The sequence below is a fragment of the Theobroma cacao genome, chromosome 7 (assembly GCF_000208745.1).
Source record: "Theobroma cacao cultivar B97-61/B2 chromosome 7, Criollo_cocoa_genome_V2, whole genome shotgun sequence".
Classification (NCBI taxonomy): domain Eukaryota; kingdom Viridiplantae; phylum Streptophyta; class Magnoliopsida; order Malvales; family Malvaceae; genus Theobroma; species Theobroma cacao.
This window is the reverse complement of record NC_030856.1, coordinates 585,571-604,600: the sequence shown is the minus strand read 5'-3', so window position 1 is coordinate 604,600 and position 19,030 is coordinate 585,571. Positions and strand designations below refer to the sequence as shown.

General features: G+C 37.6%; 4 protein-coding genes across 4 annotated transcripts; 2 read left to right on the top strand and 2 right to left on the bottom strand.

The window, feature by feature from the left end:
* Positions 336-5,382, bottom strand: LOC18593251 (25S rRNA (cytosine-C(5))-methyltransferase nop2). The gene is made up of 18 exons (XM_007020381.2): positions 5,285-5,382; positions 4,897-5,185; positions 4,280-4,458; positions 4,125-4,188; positions 3,905-4,038; positions 3,649-3,732; positions 3,483-3,557; positions 3,324-3,395; positions 3,147-3,220; positions 2,471-2,523; positions 2,246-2,355; positions 1,902-1,970; positions 1,738-1,812; positions 1,481-1,573; positions 1,318-1,397; positions 1,135-1,234; positions 709-1,022; positions 336-608 (listed from the first exon to the last, which is right to left on the bottom strand). Exons 2-18 carry the CDS (start codon positions 5,177-5,179, stop codon positions 548-550), a joined length of 1,920 nt encoding a protein of 639 aa, XP_007020443.2. The 5' UTR covers positions 5,180-5,185; positions 5,285-5,382; the 3' UTR covers positions 336-547.
* On the top strand, positions 6,327-9,365 carry LOC18593250 (oligopeptide transporter 1). The gene is made up of 7 exons (XM_007020379.2): positions 6,327-6,393; positions 6,476-6,921; positions 7,014-7,111; positions 7,201-7,770; positions 7,850-8,117; positions 8,210-8,392; positions 8,478-9,365. The coding sequence occupies exons 1-7, from the start codon at positions 6,327-6,329 to the stop codon at positions 9,099-9,101; spliced, it is 2,256 nt and encodes a 751-aa protein (XP_007020441.1). The 3' UTR covers positions 9,102-9,365.
* Positions 13,667-16,504, top strand: LOC18593249 (oligopeptide transporter 1). The gene is made up of 7 exons (XM_007020378.2): positions 13,667-13,776; positions 13,879-14,318; positions 14,395-14,492; positions 14,579-15,151; positions 15,238-15,505; positions 15,596-15,778; positions 15,863-16,504. The coding sequence occupies exons 1-7, from the start codon at positions 13,698-13,700 to the stop codon at positions 16,481-16,483; spliced, it is 2,262 nt and encodes a 753-aa protein (XP_007020440.2). The 5' UTR covers positions 13,667-13,697; the 3' UTR covers positions 16,484-16,504.
* Positions 16,606-18,993, bottom strand: LOC18593248 (pentatricopeptide repeat-containing protein At5g66520). Its single transcript, XM_007020377.2, has one exon. The coding sequence runs from the start codon at positions 18,654-18,656 to the stop codon at positions 16,809-16,811; it is 1,848 nt and encodes a 615-aa protein (XP_007020439.2). The 5' UTR covers positions 18,657-18,993; the 3' UTR covers positions 16,606-16,808.

Below are 19,030 nucleotides of genomic sequence, written 5' to 3'. Positions count from 1 at the left end.
TCCCCTTTTTTCAATCAATGGTTTATCCAAAATTTTGGGTTTATATAAGCCCAATCTTCATTGCCAAATCCAAGCCCACCCCCAAGGAAAATTCTAGTTTAGCCTGATTTACTGCAAAGGATTATTTAGTTTAGCATTACTTAAACTTTGATTAAGATAAAAATTACTTAATGAAAGAAGATTATTTGGTATTCGATTGAAGGTTATAGGTGAAAAATCAGATCTTTCTTTGAATTTCATTTAATTAACACTTTTACTGTTTACTTCATACTTCAAATTTATGAAATCAAAAACAAATAGAACAAGTTTGAATACAAAAATTGTGCCATTGATTGTTGAGATAAGGATGAAGATTAAGGAGTAATATTGAATTCAATAGTAATAATAATAATAATAATAATGGTAATACAAATGATAAGATAAAGAAAGAAAAGGCAAAACTGAGATGATTTAAGGAAACAAAAAACAGTGAAGATCCAGTCATCCACTTTTAGTGTACAACACTACAAAGTTATGGAATGATTGTATGTGCCAAAGGAAATCATTCTCAAGCCTTCTCTTTCCTTGCTTGCTTCTTGTTTTCCCTCAGTGCCTTTCTCTTCTCCTCCCTGCAGAATTTTTGGGAAACAAAAAGATGAGCAAGGTTTCTAATCTATAGCTAATGGAGAAACAACTTTTAACAAAGGGTTATGACAGCCATCTATCTACCTTGCTTTAGAGATCTCCTCTTTAGACAGGAACTTTCTTTTCCTCTTTTTGGATGTTGCAGGGGATTCTACCTTTCCATTTTTGGTTTTTTCCTTCTTTTTCGATGTTGGAGGTGAATCTACCTTTCCATTTTGGGATGAACCATTCTTCTTTAAGCTCTTCTTTCTTCCTTTAGTGCCTGGTTTCTTCAAGTGTTGTTCAAGCTCTTTTTTATTGTCCTCACTGCGGCTCTCCTCCGGCCCGTGAGTTTGCTCTACTGTTTCCGAATCTTCAGAACTTACAGGATTTTTCTTTGCATTGCTCATTTTCTTCAACTAAAGAAAGTCAAAAGAGGAAAGGAGAAAACATAAAACAGTAAGAAAAAGGTGTTGGAACTGAAATCACCTAGGATGAATGAGATTTGGTAGTTTTAGTTCTAACATATACCTTAGCCACAAAAAATCCATCCATATTGTGGACATGAGGATAAAACCGCCTTGTGTTTTCTAAGGATGTGTGAAATCGATGCTCCCTAAAACGGATATACCTGGTTAAAGAAAGAAAGGGAAAACATTAGATACAGAAATCAGTCAGGTCAGGAGGAAGTTTAATGAAAAAACTCATCATTACCCAGGACATCCAAAGTCAAGTCCACATGGTACTACTTTGACATCTCTCTTCTTGAGTGCATAGTCGATGACCGCTTCATTCTATAAAGATACAGGTCTAGATGAGAAAAAGGGAGGACAAAAAGTGCATGGTAGGATATTGAGAAGAGAATCCTTAAACAAACCTCTAGAACCATCATGGAGCACGTGGAGTAAACAATGTATCCACCAGATTTGGAATTTGCATCAACCATATCAATGGCAGCGAGCATCAGTTGCTACAAACAAAAAAATTTGAGATTGCATGGTTTAATCTCTTAGCATATGCAACATATACTTCTTACAAAAGGATCAATTCCTCCCCTTTTATGCTGACTTTCAACTCAGGAGGATTATTGCAGTTCCCAACCAAAAAGGCACAAAGCTCATAGAAAGAACATACCTTCTGCAAATGGGCACATTTTTGTATATCTTCCAAACTTTTAGAGGTTTTAACGGATGGATCTTTAGTTATAACCTGTCCCATAAAAGTAGAGATCTTTCAGTTCAAGCAGAAACCAGAGAGCAATGCCACCAAAGAAGAACAAAGATACAACAGATGCTTACTCCTGTACCACTACAAGGGGCATCCAACAATACTCTATCAACTGAATTCTGACCCAAAACCTTGGGAAGCTGAACATTAAGACAAAAAGGCAAAGGGTTAGACATGTATAGCATCTACTAAGTGCATATGGTCCACTAAGAAAATACAAAGGACATGTTCATGCAATTTGTTTTTGACCTACAACTAATCTGAGACACCCCAAAATGAAGCACACAAGAAAATGACGAGAAAAAAGAAAGAGAAGGGATTCAATCCTTCATGCTTTTGAAGCCGTTGAAGTTGACAAATGCATCAAAATAATAAACTTAGTACTGTATTCTAATGCGGGCAGAAAGATGCTAACCTCCCTCCCATCATAGTTACAAACTATCGTGTTTGTCACCCCCATACGATGCAAATTTGCAGTAAGTGACTTTAGTCTTGCTTCCCTTATTTCATTTGCATAAATTATTCCTGGTCACAATATCAGCAAAATATTAAAATGAATTCAGAAACTGTAAAAGATGTATTGAACAAAGAGCATACCACAATATTCAACAATTTGAATGAAACATAGAGTATATCATACCACTATTTTTCATGAGTGCGGCAATGTAAGTTGTTTTACCACCAGGTGCAGCTCTGCAGCAGGCACAAATTATAATCAAAAAGGAGAAAATAGCAATTACTAAAGATATCTTTTTCTTTACTGGGGTGTTTGTATCTTCAAAACTCAGTTGAAGCAATTTAAACTCATCTAATTGAAATGTGGAGCACTTGACAGGCATCTTGGCTACCTAGAGGGGAACAAACTAGTAGTTATATGAATGTTTAGGATTTAAACTAGTAAAAAATATACACTACATAGTGTGTAAATGCATGTATCCGATGATACATCTAGACTTGATATTGAGATTATATGTACCCACACACCTGTAAACAGTAATGACCCACCCAATTGCAATTAACATCAATTAGTGTAAGCCCCGACCTTAGACAGGAGTTTGGTTAATCTGTATTTTTCTGCAAATCTTATAACCATGATAACCTAAAAATAGAGTGACTGTGCTGTCACAAAGCTGCAATAGAGATACTGAAAATATCACTATAAACCCCAACATCTGTTTCCTAGAATATCCATATAGGGACATGCTTCACATGGAAGATTTTCTTCAACCATAACACTACATCTGTAGCAAAACAGAAATCGACAAATAAAAAGGCAAGGCAAAGATAAGTAAAGCTAACAGAATGAAGTAACTCACGCCATATCTACTACTCGATCTTTTTCCTGAGGAGCAAGAGCCATAACCGGCAAAAAAGAGCTTGCACCTTGTATCTGTTAGTGAGAAAAGAAAGGTAAACAAAAGTGCAACAACACTTTACTTTTGCTAAATAATTACATCGTTAGGATGAAAAAAGTACAATAAAAGAACACATACATAATAAAAGCCAGCCAAATACTCTGGAGTGGCACCAATGGGCACATGTGAATTGTATACCACCAACCCAACCTAGAAATAGAACATTAGCATTCCTTATGTTATCCATTAGTAGACAGAGGTTTTAAAAAATGGAAAAATCAACAAGATAGCTCTTACTTTTGACCACTTGCTTAATTGGTCTAGTTCTACTCCTCTTTTGGAGAGAACATCAGCCAGATCCCTTCGGCGAGTCTGCATATAGAAGGAGATTATGACTTTACATTGACCAGAGAAAGCGTAACAAGTCAAAGATGAAGGCAGCAACGGAGAAATGTAAGTTCACCCTTAATGTGTTTGTTCGAATACATGTAGGTCGAGGCTTTTCAAAAGCTTCAATAAGTTCCATGAGTTCAACAACTGGAAACATCTGTAAAAGTGATGTCAGGTGTTAATACAATAATTGATCAACATCCTTCGCCCCAAAAAGAAACATGGAATTAAGCCACCCCCCCTTTCCAAAAAAGGGAAGAAAAAGAGCCATGTAGTGCAGAAGGAAGAAGTAATGCAGACAACTAAACATAGAACAAGATGGTCATTACATCGACCAAAACCCCGATCAGGAATTCATTGTAGCCATAGTATGAACCCAAGTCCATTTTAAGTTGGTTAATATAATCCTTCCTTGTGGTTCCCTCTTGCCTCAAATCCTTAAAATTTGAGAGCACTCGAACAACTACAAATCAATGAACAAAATCTTAGAAAATTAGATTATAAATGGCAAACCATGAAACATAGAAAAATAGTGGAAAAGTCACTCACTCTCTTTTATTCTCATCTGAAGATTTGCAAGGTCTGGTGGACGTTGTTCCTCTGCTTCAAGTTCCTGAGTAATTACATAAAAGGAAGGAAATATAAGTAACTTCGCAGAATTAAACTGATGAAAACAGCAAATAGAATCAAATTCAATAGAAGACCTCTTTTGTTGGCAATCTGAACTCATCAGACTCTTCTTTAATGTTCATCTGCATTTCTGCTTGTGCATCTTCTTCTTCCCTCGCCCTTTGTTCATCAATAGCCCTTGACTTCTCCTCAATATCAGTTGCATCTGAATCAGAATCAGAACCAGAACCTGAACTAGAACCTGATCCTCCATCTGCAACAACATGGTAGGACAACAACCACTATCAATCAGATAGCATAACAAACAGTTATATATATCAAACATATGAGTACTCTTGCAATGCTACTGCCTGTAAAGCTATGTTACTAGGCACAGGATATGTTTCTGACATAATTGTGTTCAATTTTTCCTAACTTTTTCCTTATATTTGGAGGGTCATGCCCCACATACCAATTTCCACTCTCATGACATAGGTAATTGGCTCCTTGAAGAGCAAGATATGCAAACTAGAATTTTGAGTTTGTCATTCATAAAAGTATCAAGGACCATGACTGATATGTAACAAATTTGTGCCTTCAAGAAATTAATACATAACCAAAAGCTTGAAGCTCAAATCATATGACTATAAGGCATTAAATTCAATCAAAGTAACGCATATAAAGGATTTGCAGGGGAAAGACAAAATGGCACCTTCATTATCATCACCTCCTTGGAGGAAATCATCAGCCAAGGGAGCATCATCATCATCATCAGAAATTTCAGAGGCATCATCGAAATCAGACACTTCTTCATCCCCATCCAATAAGTCCTCTGCTTCTTCTACTTCTTCTTCTTCACTCCGGCTATCAGAACCATCATCAAAAACCTCATCCTTTCTAGTGGGTCTCTTCTTTTCAGTGAAAAGATCATTCCTTTGCTTCTTTTTCGGAGGTGGGTTTTTTGCTTTTGCTCCTTTTTTCTTATTAGCAGCCATTTGAAGCTGCAAAAAAAATACAGAAAGAAGTTTGAGCTCTTCTGTTAAAATTAAGCAATACCCAAAGAGCAAAAAGTAAAAAAAAGAAAGAAGGAATGAATTTACCTGGGAATTAGGGTTTTTGAAGCTTCCTTCTTCTGGAGTGGCTAGGGTTTAAGCTTTTTTGAGGTTTATAGTAACATTGCGTAAGGCATAAACAGAACACTGAGAGGCGCGAGGGAAGACTCTGTTTTTTCTTTGGGCTGGATTTCGGCCACTCTGTTTCAAAGGTTTGGGCTTCGGCTTTTATGAGTTTGGGCTTATGAAAAATACATAAAATAAATATCTTTTTTTTAATTCTCTAATTTTTTTAGATATAAAATGGAAAAAATAATTAATTATTTTCTTTTTTATGCATTATTATTAAATTTTATTTTACCTAATATTCATGTTTTTGGAAATATATGTATATCCTTTTCTTTTCATAAAAAATAGTATTTGTCATAAAAAAATACATAATTCTTTTTTTTTTACAAAAACTTAATATATATCTATATATTAATTTTTTCATAAAAGGTAGGTGTACCACTGGGAATTTGTTTGGAAAGATGTTTCCCTTCACATAAATTCCTATAAAATTACCTATTCTTACCATAAATACTCTATTTTCTATATTTGACTAGAGAAAATAACATAAAATATATATATATAGATACATGCATAAATAGTCTTTGCACATTTTTTTTTTTTTTTGAGAATGTTAGAGATCATATATACAAACTTGATACTATTTGATTTTCCTTAGATCAAAATTCCTTGTTAAGTTTCCAAAAAAAAATTTCCTTGTTAATTTTTTGCTTAAAGGATAAAGTGAAGAAATTCTATTTGTTATGAACTCTACTGGCACTAGCCAGCCAGCTTTTTGTCTTTGACCAGTGAATCTGTCTGGGATTGTAGAGAATCTTAACTGTTTTCCTTTAAAAAGAATCCATCTCAAACATGGAAGGTCAATATTTATTTTCATTTGCTGTCAACAACTAAGTATTCCAAGAACATTAAAAGACCTGTGTATAAAACAGGTTGGTAGGCATTCAGTTGTAGAATTGTTACCATTGCTGAAAAGTTTTTCCATTGTTTCTTATTTTCTTCTTTGTGAAAAAGAAAAGCTATGGAGGAGGAGGTGCTTCCTCAATCTCGATTGCCTGAGACACATCAACATGGAATCACTGGAAAAGGTAAGTTCTCTTCCTATATGATGATCAAGTGCATGTTGGTTTATGGAAACTGATGGAATATTGTTTGGTTTTTGTTTATCAGAAGATGAAGAAGTGAATGATTGTCCCATTGAGGAAGTAAGGCTGACAGTGCCAATCACAGATGATCCGACAGAAGCAGCCTTGACATTCCGAACTTGGTTTCTTGGGCTACTGTCTTTATGCATTCTTGCCTTTGTGAATGACTTCTTTAGCTATCGGGTTAATCAACTCTATGTCACTTCAGTTTCAGCCCAGATTGTTGTTTTACCTCTAGGGAAGTTAATGGCTGCAACCCTTCCTAACACCCAAATTTCAGTCCCATTCACCAAATGGTCCTTCTCTTTGAATCCGGGACCATTCTCCATGAAAGAACATGTGTTGATTACTATACTTGCTAGCTGTGGATCAGGTTCGGTTTATGCAACACATATCATCACCATTGTTAAAGCCTTGTACCACAGAGGAATGCACCCGGTTGCAGCCTTATTGCTATCACAAACTACTCAGGTAACCATTGTCAACAGCTTGATTTGATACAAGGAAATTGTACAAAGAAACCTGATTTATATATTTCTTGTTATTTGATCAAATCAATCCAGTTACTTGGATATGGATGGGCTGGTTTGTTCAGAAAATACCTGGTTGATTCCCCTTACATGTGGTGGCCATCGAATCTTGTCCAAGTCTCCTTGTTCAGGTACTTCACTTTTCTCTCTTCAAAAGAAATTTAAAGGCAAAGTTCCAAGAAGTTCTTTCCTTTCGTTGAACAATACCAATTAACTGCAGGGCATTAAATGAGAAAGAAGCAAGACCCAAGAAAGGAGTTACCAGGCTACAATTCTTCATCATTGTTTTCATATGTAGCTTCGCTTACTATATTGTTCCTGGCTACCTTGTCCCATCAATATCAGCCATCTCTTTCATTTGCTGGATATGGAAGGATTCAATTACTGCCCAGCAGATTGGTTCAGGGTTACGTGGCTTTGGCATAGGTTCCTTTGGTCTTGACTGGTCTACAATTGCTTTCTTGGGGAGCCCTCTTCCCACACCCTTATTCGCCATTGTCAATACCTTAGTCGGGTTTTTCTTGATTTTCTATGTCGTTGTTCCCATTGCTTACTATACGAATGCGTTCCAAGCTAGACGATTTCCTTTGCTCACTTCATCCACTTACGATGCTGCTGGCAATATCTACAACATCACTAGAATTCTCAACGACAAAACTTTCGATATCAACCTAGCTAGCTATAATGATTATAGCAGACTCTATATGAGTGTTGTATTTGCCATGACTTACGGATTGAGCTTTGCAACTCTAATGGCCAGCCTTTCCCATGTCGCCCTGTTTGAGGGAAAGTAAGCTTCCCTTGCAGTACTTCCTTAATTGCTTATTCATATGTGTTTTCTCCCTTGATTTATAGTTCCTTCTTTACAGGACAATTTGGACAATGTGGAGAAAAACAAAATCTGCAGTGAAGGATAAATTTAGTGATGTGCACACAAGATTGATGAAGAAGAATTATGATGAAGTCCCGGATTGGTGGTTTTATGTCGTCTTAGTTTCAACTATGGTTCTTTCCATCTTCGTCTGTGAAGGGTTCGGCAAACAGCTGCAGCTCCCATGGTGGGGGGTTCTGCTAGCATGTGCCATTGCACTATTTTTCACCTTACCTGTTGGGATAATCCAAGCTACAACAAACATGGTATGGTCATTGTTGAACAAACATAAACAAGAAACCAAAAAAAAAAAAAGAACAGCAAGCCGTATTGATATTCTTTTCTTGTTGTTGTGCAGCAACCAGGCCTGAATGTGATCACAGAGTTGATTATCGGGTATATGTACCCTGGAAAGCCCCTTGCCAATGTTTGTTTCAAGACCTATGGCTACATCAGTATGGCTCAAGCTCTCACCTTCATTCAGGACCTCAAATTAGGTCATTACATGAAGATCCCTCCCAAGTCAATGTTCATTGTTCAGGTATAATCAAAGTATAATTTGATAAACAGTGTGCTATACTTTGGATTTCAACATGTTACTAACTTGAAGATTTTGCTACATTCAGTTAGTAGGAACAATAGTTGCTTCATTTTGCTACTTTGGAACAACATGGTGGCTTCTGTCAACTGTCGAGAATATCTGTGTTCCGGATTTGCTGCCAACGGGGAGTCCCTGGGTCTGTCCTGGAGACAATGTGTTTTACAATGCTTCAATCATATGGGGAGTCATAGGCCCGCTCAGGATGTTCACAAGCCTTGGCAACTACCCTCAGTTGAACTGGTTCTTCGTCATTGGCTTTCTTGCTCCTTTTCCTGTCTGGTTGTTGTCCCTCAAATTCCCAGAGAAAAAATGGATCAGGTTCATTCACATGCCGGTTATCCTTGCGGGTGCAACAGGTCTACCATCTGCTAAACCTGTGCACTACATCTGCTGGGGAGTGGTCGGAATCTTCTTCAACTGGTACATTTACAAAAGGTACAAGGGATGGTGGGCTAGACATACCTATGTCTTGTCGGCTGCCATGGATGCTGGAGTTGCCATCATGGGAGTTCTCATATTCTTCATCCTGCAATCCTTAGACAATACTATTGGTCCAGATTGGTGGGGTTTGGAAGCCAGTGATCATTGTCCTTTGGCAAGTTGCCCTACAGCACCAGGGGTTGTAGCTAAAGGATGTCCAGTTCTTTGAAGGTCTTGTTCTTGCTGGGAATAATTAAGAACAACATGAAATTTGTTAAAAACATGAAAAATATTGTAATGGCTTTAGTTTCTTTTCCCCTTGAAAGATTGCATGGCCATAGCCCATTCTAACTCCTTCCTCCTCAGGATTCTTCACTGATCCATGGTGAAGACTGCCCATATATTTGTGGTCATCACTGTCGTGATCCAACAGGAACCCATGAACCAAACTGAAGCTAAAAAGATAGATAGATGGATCAAAGTTACATCTTAATGTCTGCACATATTAAATTGCATATCTGCCAAGTAAAATAAGCCTGAAGAGGGAACAAGTACTATTAATGGCAAGCCTGTTTCAGATCATATGCTACTATGTATATGCTCGTTGATTGAAGAAGAGGATTCTACCGGATGCCACAGAATCCAGACGGATAGGGAAAAAAGTACATACCATTAGCAACAAGAAAAACATGACAGCAATGACGACCAGCTCATCACAGCTTTGGCATGGCTGATGCTCTAGCTTTTTATCCGGCTGAGTAGGGGAAATCCTGATAGAGAACCACCCCATGCATTAACACCATCATTGTGATCCATGAAAGTATAAACGTCTATGCATTTTTTTGCCAGAAATCCATTCCTCTCATCCATGCACTTCATTTCTGTGTGCTGCAGTATCATCAAGCTTAGCCTGACGCATTGTTTTACTATTGTTGCTTGTTAACTTGTAATGCTTGCATCCACGTGGACATGAAGGCATATGTATTCCACTTAGAATCTATGCAAAAATAGGAGTCTTTTGTTTAAACTCTATGACTCTACGTGTTAAGCTGCATGAAGATGTTTTGTTAAATGTTTTACACTTGTTAATGGATCAAGAACAAGTGTTAGTGTTTATGTATCACTTGATATATACATGCTGTTCTTATCAATGTGAACGACCTTATTTGTTAATAACAAAGTTACACTCTGTGCACCTCTGCTCTACTGCCCTTTAACAAGGCATTATATTCTTCTTTGTTGTTAACATTGTTATTGTTATCATCAGTGCTTTTAGTATTTCTATACCATCCTGATTCGGACAAAACGTCATGGGAAAATTAAACACATTTACATAAAGGATTGTAAGTACGTTTGCATCTGTCTCAGGATCTGTTCAAAGTTTTTTAACACATTTACATGAAGGATTGTAAGTACGTTTACATCTGTCTCAGGATCTGTTCAAAGTTTTCTGTTGCATTCCTTATGCCTGCATCTGTCTCAGGATCTGTTCAAAGTTTTCTGTTGCATTCCTTATGCCTAGACCTGCAGTAACTTCTGCAAATAAGGAAGAACCAAAATCCTATGAACATCAACTTCAGAGAAATTGAACCTTCATAACACGATACTGATTAAATTTTGAAAAAAAAGTCAGAAACAATAAAAAGTGACGTCGGAACGTTGTAAAGACACCTGACCATTATGAAAGACACTAATATAAACATTTTTATTTAAAAAAATATTATTTATTAACTCTCAACTTGAATGAGAATAATAATTAAGCCCACATCCTAATAAAACTTTACTTCTAGTTGCTTAATACAATTAGAATAAAACTCTACTTCTAGTTTCCTAATACAATTAGAATAATTACTTTTAGTTGCCTAATACAATTAGAATAAAACTCTACTTCTAGTTGTCTAATACAATTAAAATAATTAACAAAATATTTAAATAAAATAAGTGTTCTATTTTTAAATAGAACATGACTATCCTAATCAAATACTATTTCTTAAAAGTATTAAAATCCTAATAAAAATAAGAAAAGAATCCTAATAGAATAAAGAAAATAACTCCTAAATCAATTAAAATTAGCAAAAACTAAATTGAATAAAATACAATCCTAAATGTTCATGCGTCAAAAAGATTCAACTTTCAAAGCATGAATGTAAACAAATTCGGAACTAGCTCAAGTTTTTTTCACTAAAACCATAGAAAAAACTTAAGTACAAGATTACTTAACACATATGATCAGTACATGAAACACTTGTTCATTACATTAATACGTGTTAAAACCCAAGTTTCATATCAAAGCATGCATAGCACCACGTAACAGCTCGGAAGCTGAGTAAGCATACAGTTAAACAAGAGCTGGACTGATACAGTTGAACCCGCTTCCACGGGCCATAGCCAATTCTAACTTCTTCCTCGTCAGGATTCTTCATTGCTCCATGGTGAAGAATTCTAACATGTTCTGCTGTTGATTAAATTTGGGTTCTCCAGCTTTGCTCCTGACGTATCTAAAGACATTAATGATGTGAAGAGTCTATATATACGAGAGTGTAAGAACCATTGACCTCTCTTTCATGACAGGAACCTGCTTGGGTGAGAGCCAACAGATTGCTTTTAGCTATCTTTTATTTATAATCATTCCCAAAAGAATCTGTCTCAAAGGTATAAAAAGTTCCAGATGAATAGCAGGAAGAGCTGTGTGTATTGCATTTATGCTTGTTTTCCCACCCACCCTTCCATGGGAATGAGAAACCGCTGCTTACTTACCCAAGTGGTCACTGATAATTAACAATCAAAAGAAAAGTATATACAGAAGAATGAATGCAAATAGAAGAGAGAAACAAAGACAGCGACTCCACTCTGATAAAAACTATATACAAGGCAACCGTACGTACGTTGTTGAACTTTTGCATATCAGCCACAGATTTGTTGTCATCACTGTCATGCATGCAGAAGTCAACGTCGAGGCCATTTTGTACCAGCTTTTGGCCTTTTCCAGGCTCCAAATGAAAGCTGACATTGCTTCGATAGAATAAAAATTGCCTACGGAAGAGAGAGAGAGGAATGACCAGTAGTGCAATTGCAGAGAGTGCTGCTTGCCTTGAGCATGGTTTGTTGTCCTACTCCAGGATCATGGTTCTTGGACCTTGCATGAGTAACAACAATTCACATGTTTTTCCTGCAACACCAAGCAAAACAGAAAGGAACAAAAAGGAATGGAAAAAATAACGATAATAAATCAAAGGAAAAAGAAAAAAAGAAAAACAACCATTTCATACAGGTTCCTGAATTTAATGCATCACGATGAGTTGTTAAGCGCTTCATATTTCTTATATTCAAGAAGAAGATCAACAAAGAAACCTGCTTACTACCTTAAGAAACATTGGGACAGGGTGATCTTTATTAGTGTACACGGCAGTGCAGTCCTCTATATCGATCTCCTATTACCTGTTTTCTAAGCTAAGCCTGGGACATGAACTCCATGTTATGACCAAAGCCATTGCTTCCTGCAATATGCATAGACCCCATTGTTGAAGGTGAACAATGGCATGTCCTACAGAATCAACTGCGATATGAAACCAAATACTTGCCTATATATAGAGGTAGAGTGCTGGCTGGTAGGTAGGTCACATGCTTTCCCATTCCATGCCTGGCCTTGTTTTAATATAACCATAGCTTGAAGAACATGCTAAGATCATGAATTGCTTTATGTATAATACTATGTACAGTATAGCTATTAAAAAAGATACCCAAAATTCATTATATTCACAATCAAAGTACTTTTAAATATATTTATTAACATATGATCATGATTCTTTAGTAATAAAATTTTTATGAAAATAGACGATATATATTTTCTAAACTAGAAAAATAGGTAATATATAGCTGGCATGAAATCTGATCAAGATCATAATTTCCAATCTTATCAAAGAAACTATCCTAGGAGAATCGAAGATTGACATGATCAAATCATGGCTAGATATTCTCATCCGTTTCTCTTTTTTCTTGCCTGATATCATTATTCCTCTAAGGAAAATCCATTATCCTCTCTCTTTTAAGATAATTACTACATATGTTTGATGGAACTTAGCTCTCAGATTTGGGTATGATCATGAGAAAAATCATCTTAAAAAGTGGTATTTTCAAGCTGTTTTTTTATTATTTTTTATTATTTTTTTATCGTTTTCTGATATTTTAATATAATACATTTACGTATAAATTATGGGTTATTGACATTAATTCAAACTTTGATTATGAGCTCTTAATATGGGATAGAAAATCATTGTCAACCCACAATTCATGGAAAAGAATATATCTCCAAAAACAATTTAAAAAAAAAAACAAGTGGCAGATCCTACAAGGTTTGAAATTCTGATATGTCAAAGAGACCTACTTAAGGAATAAGTCTAGTTATAGTTAAACAAATGTCTATATCTATCTTTAGTATAAAGTTGATAAGATTCATGTTAAGGAAAAGAACCCATAGCTTATAATTTCAAGAGAAAATTCATTAAAATATATAAAGCATATAATTTTTTCGCCTTCCTGAAATATTGGTTAGGGGTTAATTACGCATAGGATTCTTGTCCAAGTAGAATCATTCGGGTATTCTACCCCTTGACCACAGTTCAAAATTTTAGGCAGGAAAACCGGTTTCTTACATAATACCAATTTGGTGTAAAGAACTATAAATGAAATTTGCAAGATGTACAGGTCAAGAGGAAGAGAATTAGCTAAATATAGGGTAGGGAAGGCATGTATTTATGGTGTTGAATAGGAGTGTTAATTTGTTTGTGAGGTATTGCCATTTGGTTTTCTGCAAGAAGGAGAGAGAATGACAATGGAGGTGGAAGGTAAGACCCCGCAATCACAATTTCCTGACAAAGTTCAACCTGCAAAGAATGTAGAAGAAGGTATACTCTTTGTTTTATGATAAGCAATCTTTCTTTTCTTTTTGTTTCTTTTGCAAATGATGGACATGGTACCTGATGAGTGTTTTTGTTGATTGGCAACAGAGGAAGTGGATGACAATCCCATTGAGGAAGTCAGGCTGACTGTTCCAATCACAGATGACCCGACAGAGTCAGCCTTAACATTCCGGACATGGGTTCTGGGGCTTATATCTTGCTGCATTCTTGCTTTTGTCAACCAGTTCTTTGCCTATCGTCAGAATCAGCTCTCTATCTCATCAATATCTGCACAAATCGTTGTTCTCCCTATAGGGAAGTTGATGGCTGCAACTCTTCCGAAAAAAGAAATTCGAGTTCCATTCACCAAGTGGTCGTTCTCATTGAATCCAGGGCCATTCACTTTGAAAGAACATGCGTTGATCACTATATTTGCCAACTGTGGAGCTGGGGGTGTTTATGCAGTAAATATCATCACAATTGTCAAGGCCTTCTACCACAGATCATTGCATCCAGTTGCAGCCATGTTGCTAGCACAAACTACACAGGTAAAAATCATTACTTATATTATGATCCATGGGAATGATACCAAAAAACCTTATATATATTCCTGATGAAATTCAGCTGCTCGGATACGGATGGGCTGGCTTGTTCAGAAAATTCCTAGTCGATTCCCCTTACATGTGGTGGCCAGCAAACCTGGTTCAAGTTTCTTTATTCAGGTATTTCACTCCTTTCCCTATAATTCAAAAGAAAATTGCAGGCAATTTTCCAGTCAAATTGAACAACTTGTCAATGAAATCTGTAGGGCGCTGCATGAGAAGGAAAAGAGAACAAAGGGGGGGCATACAAGGCTACAATTCTTCATCATTATTTTCATATCAAGCTTTGCTTACTACATCGTACCAGGCTACCTTTTCCAATCAATATCAGCTGTGTCCTTTGTTTGCTGGATTTGGAAGGATTCAATCGTAGTCCAGCAGATAGGTTCAGGCCTAAACGGCTTTGGCATTGGCTCTTTTGGTCTTGATTGGTCTACAGTTGCAGCCTTCCTGGGAAGTCCTCTTGCGACACCCTTATTTGCCATAATCAACATCTTGTTTGGGTTCATATTGTTCCTCTATGTTCTTACTCCCATTGCTTACTGGTCAAACTCATTCCAAGCCAGACGATTTCCCTTGATTTCTTCTCATACCTTTGATGCTGCTGGTCAGACTTACAACATTACTCGGATTCTGAATCAGAAAACTTTTGACATCAATCTACCGGAGTATAACAATTACAGTAAACTCTATCTGTCTGTCACGTTTGCTTTCCTATATGGATTGAGCTTTGCAACTCTCATGGCTACCATTTCCCATGTCGCCCTGTTTGAGGGAAAGTAAGCATTCTTTCTCTATAAGAACATTGTTTTGATCATTCCATTTCTTTTCTTTTCTGATTTTTTTTCCTTGACAAAATGGTTAGAACAATCTGGAAATTGTGGAAAAAGACAACATATGCGGTGAAAGATAATCTTACAGATGTGCACACAAGGCTGATGAAGAAGAATTATGAGGCAGTCCCCCAATGGTGGTTTCATATTATCTTAATCTCAATCATGGTCCTTTCCATCATTGCCTGTGAAGGTTTTGGCAAACAGCTTCAACTCCCCTGGTGGGGAGTTTTGCTGGCCTGCGCAATTGCCCTGTTTTTCACCTTACCAATCGGAATAATCCAAGCCACAACGAACATGGTATAATCATTCTTGAAGAAATAGAATCAGATAGTGACGTCGATATTATTCCATATTTGATAAACATGTTTTTTTTCTTTTAATGTGCAGCAACCAGGGTTGAATGTGATTACAGAGTTGGTTATCGGGTACATGTACCCTGGCAAGCCTCTTGCCAATGTTGCTTTCAAGACGTATGGCTATATCAGTATGGTACAAGCTCTCAACTTGGTTGGGGATTTCAAACTAGGTCATTACATGAAGATCCCTCCGAAATCGATGTTCATTGTCCAGGTAATGAATCTATGATTGATCTTATGTTGTTTTCCTTTCTTTTCAAGTAATTTGTACACATTCCTAACTTGTTTTCCCTATCAGCTGGTCGGAACAGTAGTTGCTTCGAGTTGCTACTTTGGAACAGCATGGTGGCTTCTGTCGAGTATCGAGCACATATGTGATCCTGCTTTGCTACCAGAGGGGAGTCCGTGGACATGCCCTGGTGACGACGTGTTCTACAATGCTTCAATCATTTGGGGGGTTGTAGGCCCTCTCAGAATGTTCTCAAAGTATGGCAACTACCCGCAGATGAACTGGTTCTTCTTGATCGGCTTGCTTGCCCCTGTTCCAGTATGGTGGTTATCACGCAAGTTCCCAGAGAAGAAATGGATAAGGCTGATACATATGCCGATGATCCTTGGAGCTACACAGGGCATGCCACCAGCTAAAGCTGTGCACTATATCTGCTGGGGAACCGTCGGAATATTCTTCAACTGGTATGTTTATAACAGGTACAAGCGATGGTGGGGTAAACATACCTATATCTTATCTGCTGCTTTGGATGCCGGCGTTGCCTTCATGGGAGTACTTCTTTACTTCACCCTTCAGTCCCATGATATTGTCGGACCAGAATGGTGGGGACTGGACGCCACCGACCATTGCCCATTGGCACGTTGTCCCACAGCAAAAGGGATTATGTCTAAAGGATGTCCTGTTCTTTGAAACTCATTGCCACAAAGGGCCCAACCTCATGGGAAATAAGAACATGAAAATTGTAAAGATTTAAAAGAAAGTTTTAGGCTTTGTTTTTCGTCCTCAATGAATGAACGATGACTCTGCTTATGTGGTCAGAATGCACAAAATTGTGCTGAACAATACAGGAAGATATTGACATATTTCTTTTGATACATAATTGGTGACAATTTCAATCTCAACAACCCAATTGGATCTTTGAAATACACAAATAGAAGTGCATAATTTGTTTTCTGAGCTACAAAAAATGAAAAAGGAACAAATCAAAAGGGTACATAATAATGGTTTCAACTCATTACCAATAATCTTGGCAAGAGCAAGCGCCATCTTTGAAACAATGGAACCGGTTCCGGTCACGCACAACTATTTCCCGGTTAACAATTGCTGAGATCAATTTGAAAGTGGCATGACAATCTTCACAAACGCGGAGATTCTTCATTATCCTGATCACCACTCCGGGACGTGTGTTTATCAGTCCAAAACACAGTGCTAATTTCTCACTATGGCGATATAGAAACTTCTCCTTCTCTTTCTCTTCAATGTCCAATAGGACAACTGATGTGTCAGGTACATATCCTCTTAGCTTCATATGACTCAGAAGTTTTTCCCACGTTCCAAATATTTCATCAGCTTGAGAATGGGTATCATCCCCAGCAACAAATTCATGAATCACTCCATCAACCACGATGGAACTACAACCAGGCGTCTTCTTTACCCCTCGATTTTTCATTAGCTTCCTTACTCTTGCCACATCTTCCCATCTTTCTGCTTCCGCATAAATATTAGATAAAACAACATAGTATCCATCATTAAGAGGATCCAGCTGAGCAAGATGTCTGGTAGCTTCCTCAGCTAGCTTAATGTTTTTGTGTACCTTGCATCCACCAAGTAGAGCTCCCCATACAACCCCATTTGGTTTTATAGGCATGTTCATTATAAATTCATGGGCTTCTTGGAGGAGCCCTGCCCGGCTAAAAAGATCAACCATGCAACCATAATGCTCAATTTCAGGAATAATACCATAGTCCCTGATCATGCCAGAGAAAAATCGACGACCTTCATCAACCAACCCCATGTGACTACACGCATGCAAGAGTCCAATAAACGTTACCCCATTAGGCATCACCCCCATCTCAATCATCATCGAGAACACCCTTACAGCTTCCTGAGCTTGTCCATGCATTGCAAGCCCTTGTATCATAGCTGACCAGGACACAACAGTTCGCTCCTCCATCTCATTGAAAACCCTCCTTGCTTCTTCCAAGCAACCACATTTCACATACATATCAATCAAAGTATTCAAAACTCTAACATTCTTCCCAAATCCGCTTCTTTTCGAGTATTCATGAACCCTCTTCCCCAAGTCAAGTGCGCCCAAATCAGCACAAGCTGCAAGAACAGCCACTACAGTGACCTCATTAGCCTCCACTCCAATCTTCTGCATCTCGATAAACAACTCAACCCCTTCCTTGGGCTTCCCGTAATGAACACACCCCGAAATCATCATTGTCCAAGACCTCACATTTCTCTCAGGCATACGCGAAAAGAACCCATAAGCACCCTCAAAGTCTCCACTTTTAACCAAATAGGTAATCATAACATTCCAACTCACAACATCCCGCTGGGGCATATTATCAAACAACAACCGAGCCGTAGCCATTTCTCCACACAATCCATAGAAATTCAAGATCATGTTTTGCAAAACCAAGTTCCATTTTAACCCAAGTTTCTCAACAAGCCCGTGAACAATTTCACCATTTCTATCATCCAACAGAGCCGTGCAGGCTTTAAGAACGAAAGCACAGGTGAAACTATCAGGGAGAACATCGAATTCGCGTAATCGACGGAACAAGAGGATTGCATCGGAAGGGGAGTCACTTTCAGCTAAAGTTCTCAAGCAAGTGTTCCAAATGGCTATTTGGGGGTCTGGGAATTGGGCTAAAAGTTGATGGGCGTAAGAGAAGTCAGGGGAAAGAGCACAAACGGAAGCGATACGAGAGACAGGGAGGAGAGAGAGAGCAGCGTTGGTTTTGATTAGATGGGCATGAGCTTGTTTTAGCTCTAAAGGGGAGTTGAAGTGGGAGAGAAGGGTTTGCGCGGGTGAAGAAAAAGAGTGAAGGGAAGAAGAGAGAGAGACTTGCATTTTCTTCCTTTTGACTTCAGTTGCTTGGTGACCAACGGTTTTTTGAATTTAGCGGGTTCAAGTGCTTTTCTTTGTTAACTTTTTAGCTTCTTTTGATCCCCAAAAGATAGAGAAACATGAAATTTGATGCAAGAAGAATAGATTTCTGTTGTCCTTCTGTACTTTTAGCTTATTCAGAGGATTTGAATTTCATAGCAAAGTTTATACCTTGCCTCGTCCAAAAGCTTGAGATGGCTTGTTGATATTGAACTCTGTCCTGATATTCAGAACCATGTTCATCTTTCTTCTTGTAATGTAGAACGGAAGAGGTTCCTCCATAGCTTCATTCTAAAAAAATTACTGCTTGAAAATGGCAATTTTAGGCCTTGCTGGGA

Coding starts and splice junctions, on each gene's coding strand:
- LOC18593251 (XM_007020381.2), bottom strand. CDS start 5,179: ATGGCTGCTAATAAGAAAAAAGGAGCAAAAGCAAAAAACCCACCTCCG. Junction 3,396..3,482: donor AATTAAGCAAGTGGTCAAAA/GTAAGAGCTATC, acceptor TTCTATTTCTAG/GTTGGGTTGGTGGTATACAA. Junction 609..708: donor GAGGAGATCTCTAAAGCAAG/GTAGATAGATGG, acceptor AAAATTCTGCAG/GGAGGAGAAGAGAAAGGCAC.
- LOC18593250 (XM_007020379.2), top strand. CDS start 6,327: ATGGAGGAGGAGGTGCTTCCTCAATCTCGATTGCCTGAGACACATCAA. Junction 7,771..7,849: donor GTCGCCCTGTTTGAGGGAAA/GTAAGCTTCCCT, acceptor CCTTCTTTACAG/GACAATTTGGACAATGTGGA. Junction 8,118..8,209: donor TCCAAGCTACAACAAACATG/GTATGGTCATTG, acceptor GTTGTTGTGCAG/CAACCAGGCCTGAATGTGAT.
- LOC18593249 (XM_007020378.2), top strand. CDS start 13,698: ATGACAATGGAGGTGGAAGGTAAGACCCCGCAATCACAATTTCCTGAC. Junction 15,152..15,237: donor GTCGCCCTGTTTGAGGGAAA/GTAAGCATTCTT, acceptor CAAAATGGTTAG/AACAATCTGGAAATTGTGGA. Junction 15,779..15,862: donor AATCGATGTTCATTGTCCAG/GTAATGAATCTA, acceptor TTTCCCTATCAG/CTGGTCGGAACAGTAGTTGC.
- LOC18593248 (XM_007020377.2), bottom strand. CDS start 18,656: ATGCAAGTCTCTCTCTCTTCTTCCCTTCACTCTTTTTCTTCACCCGCG.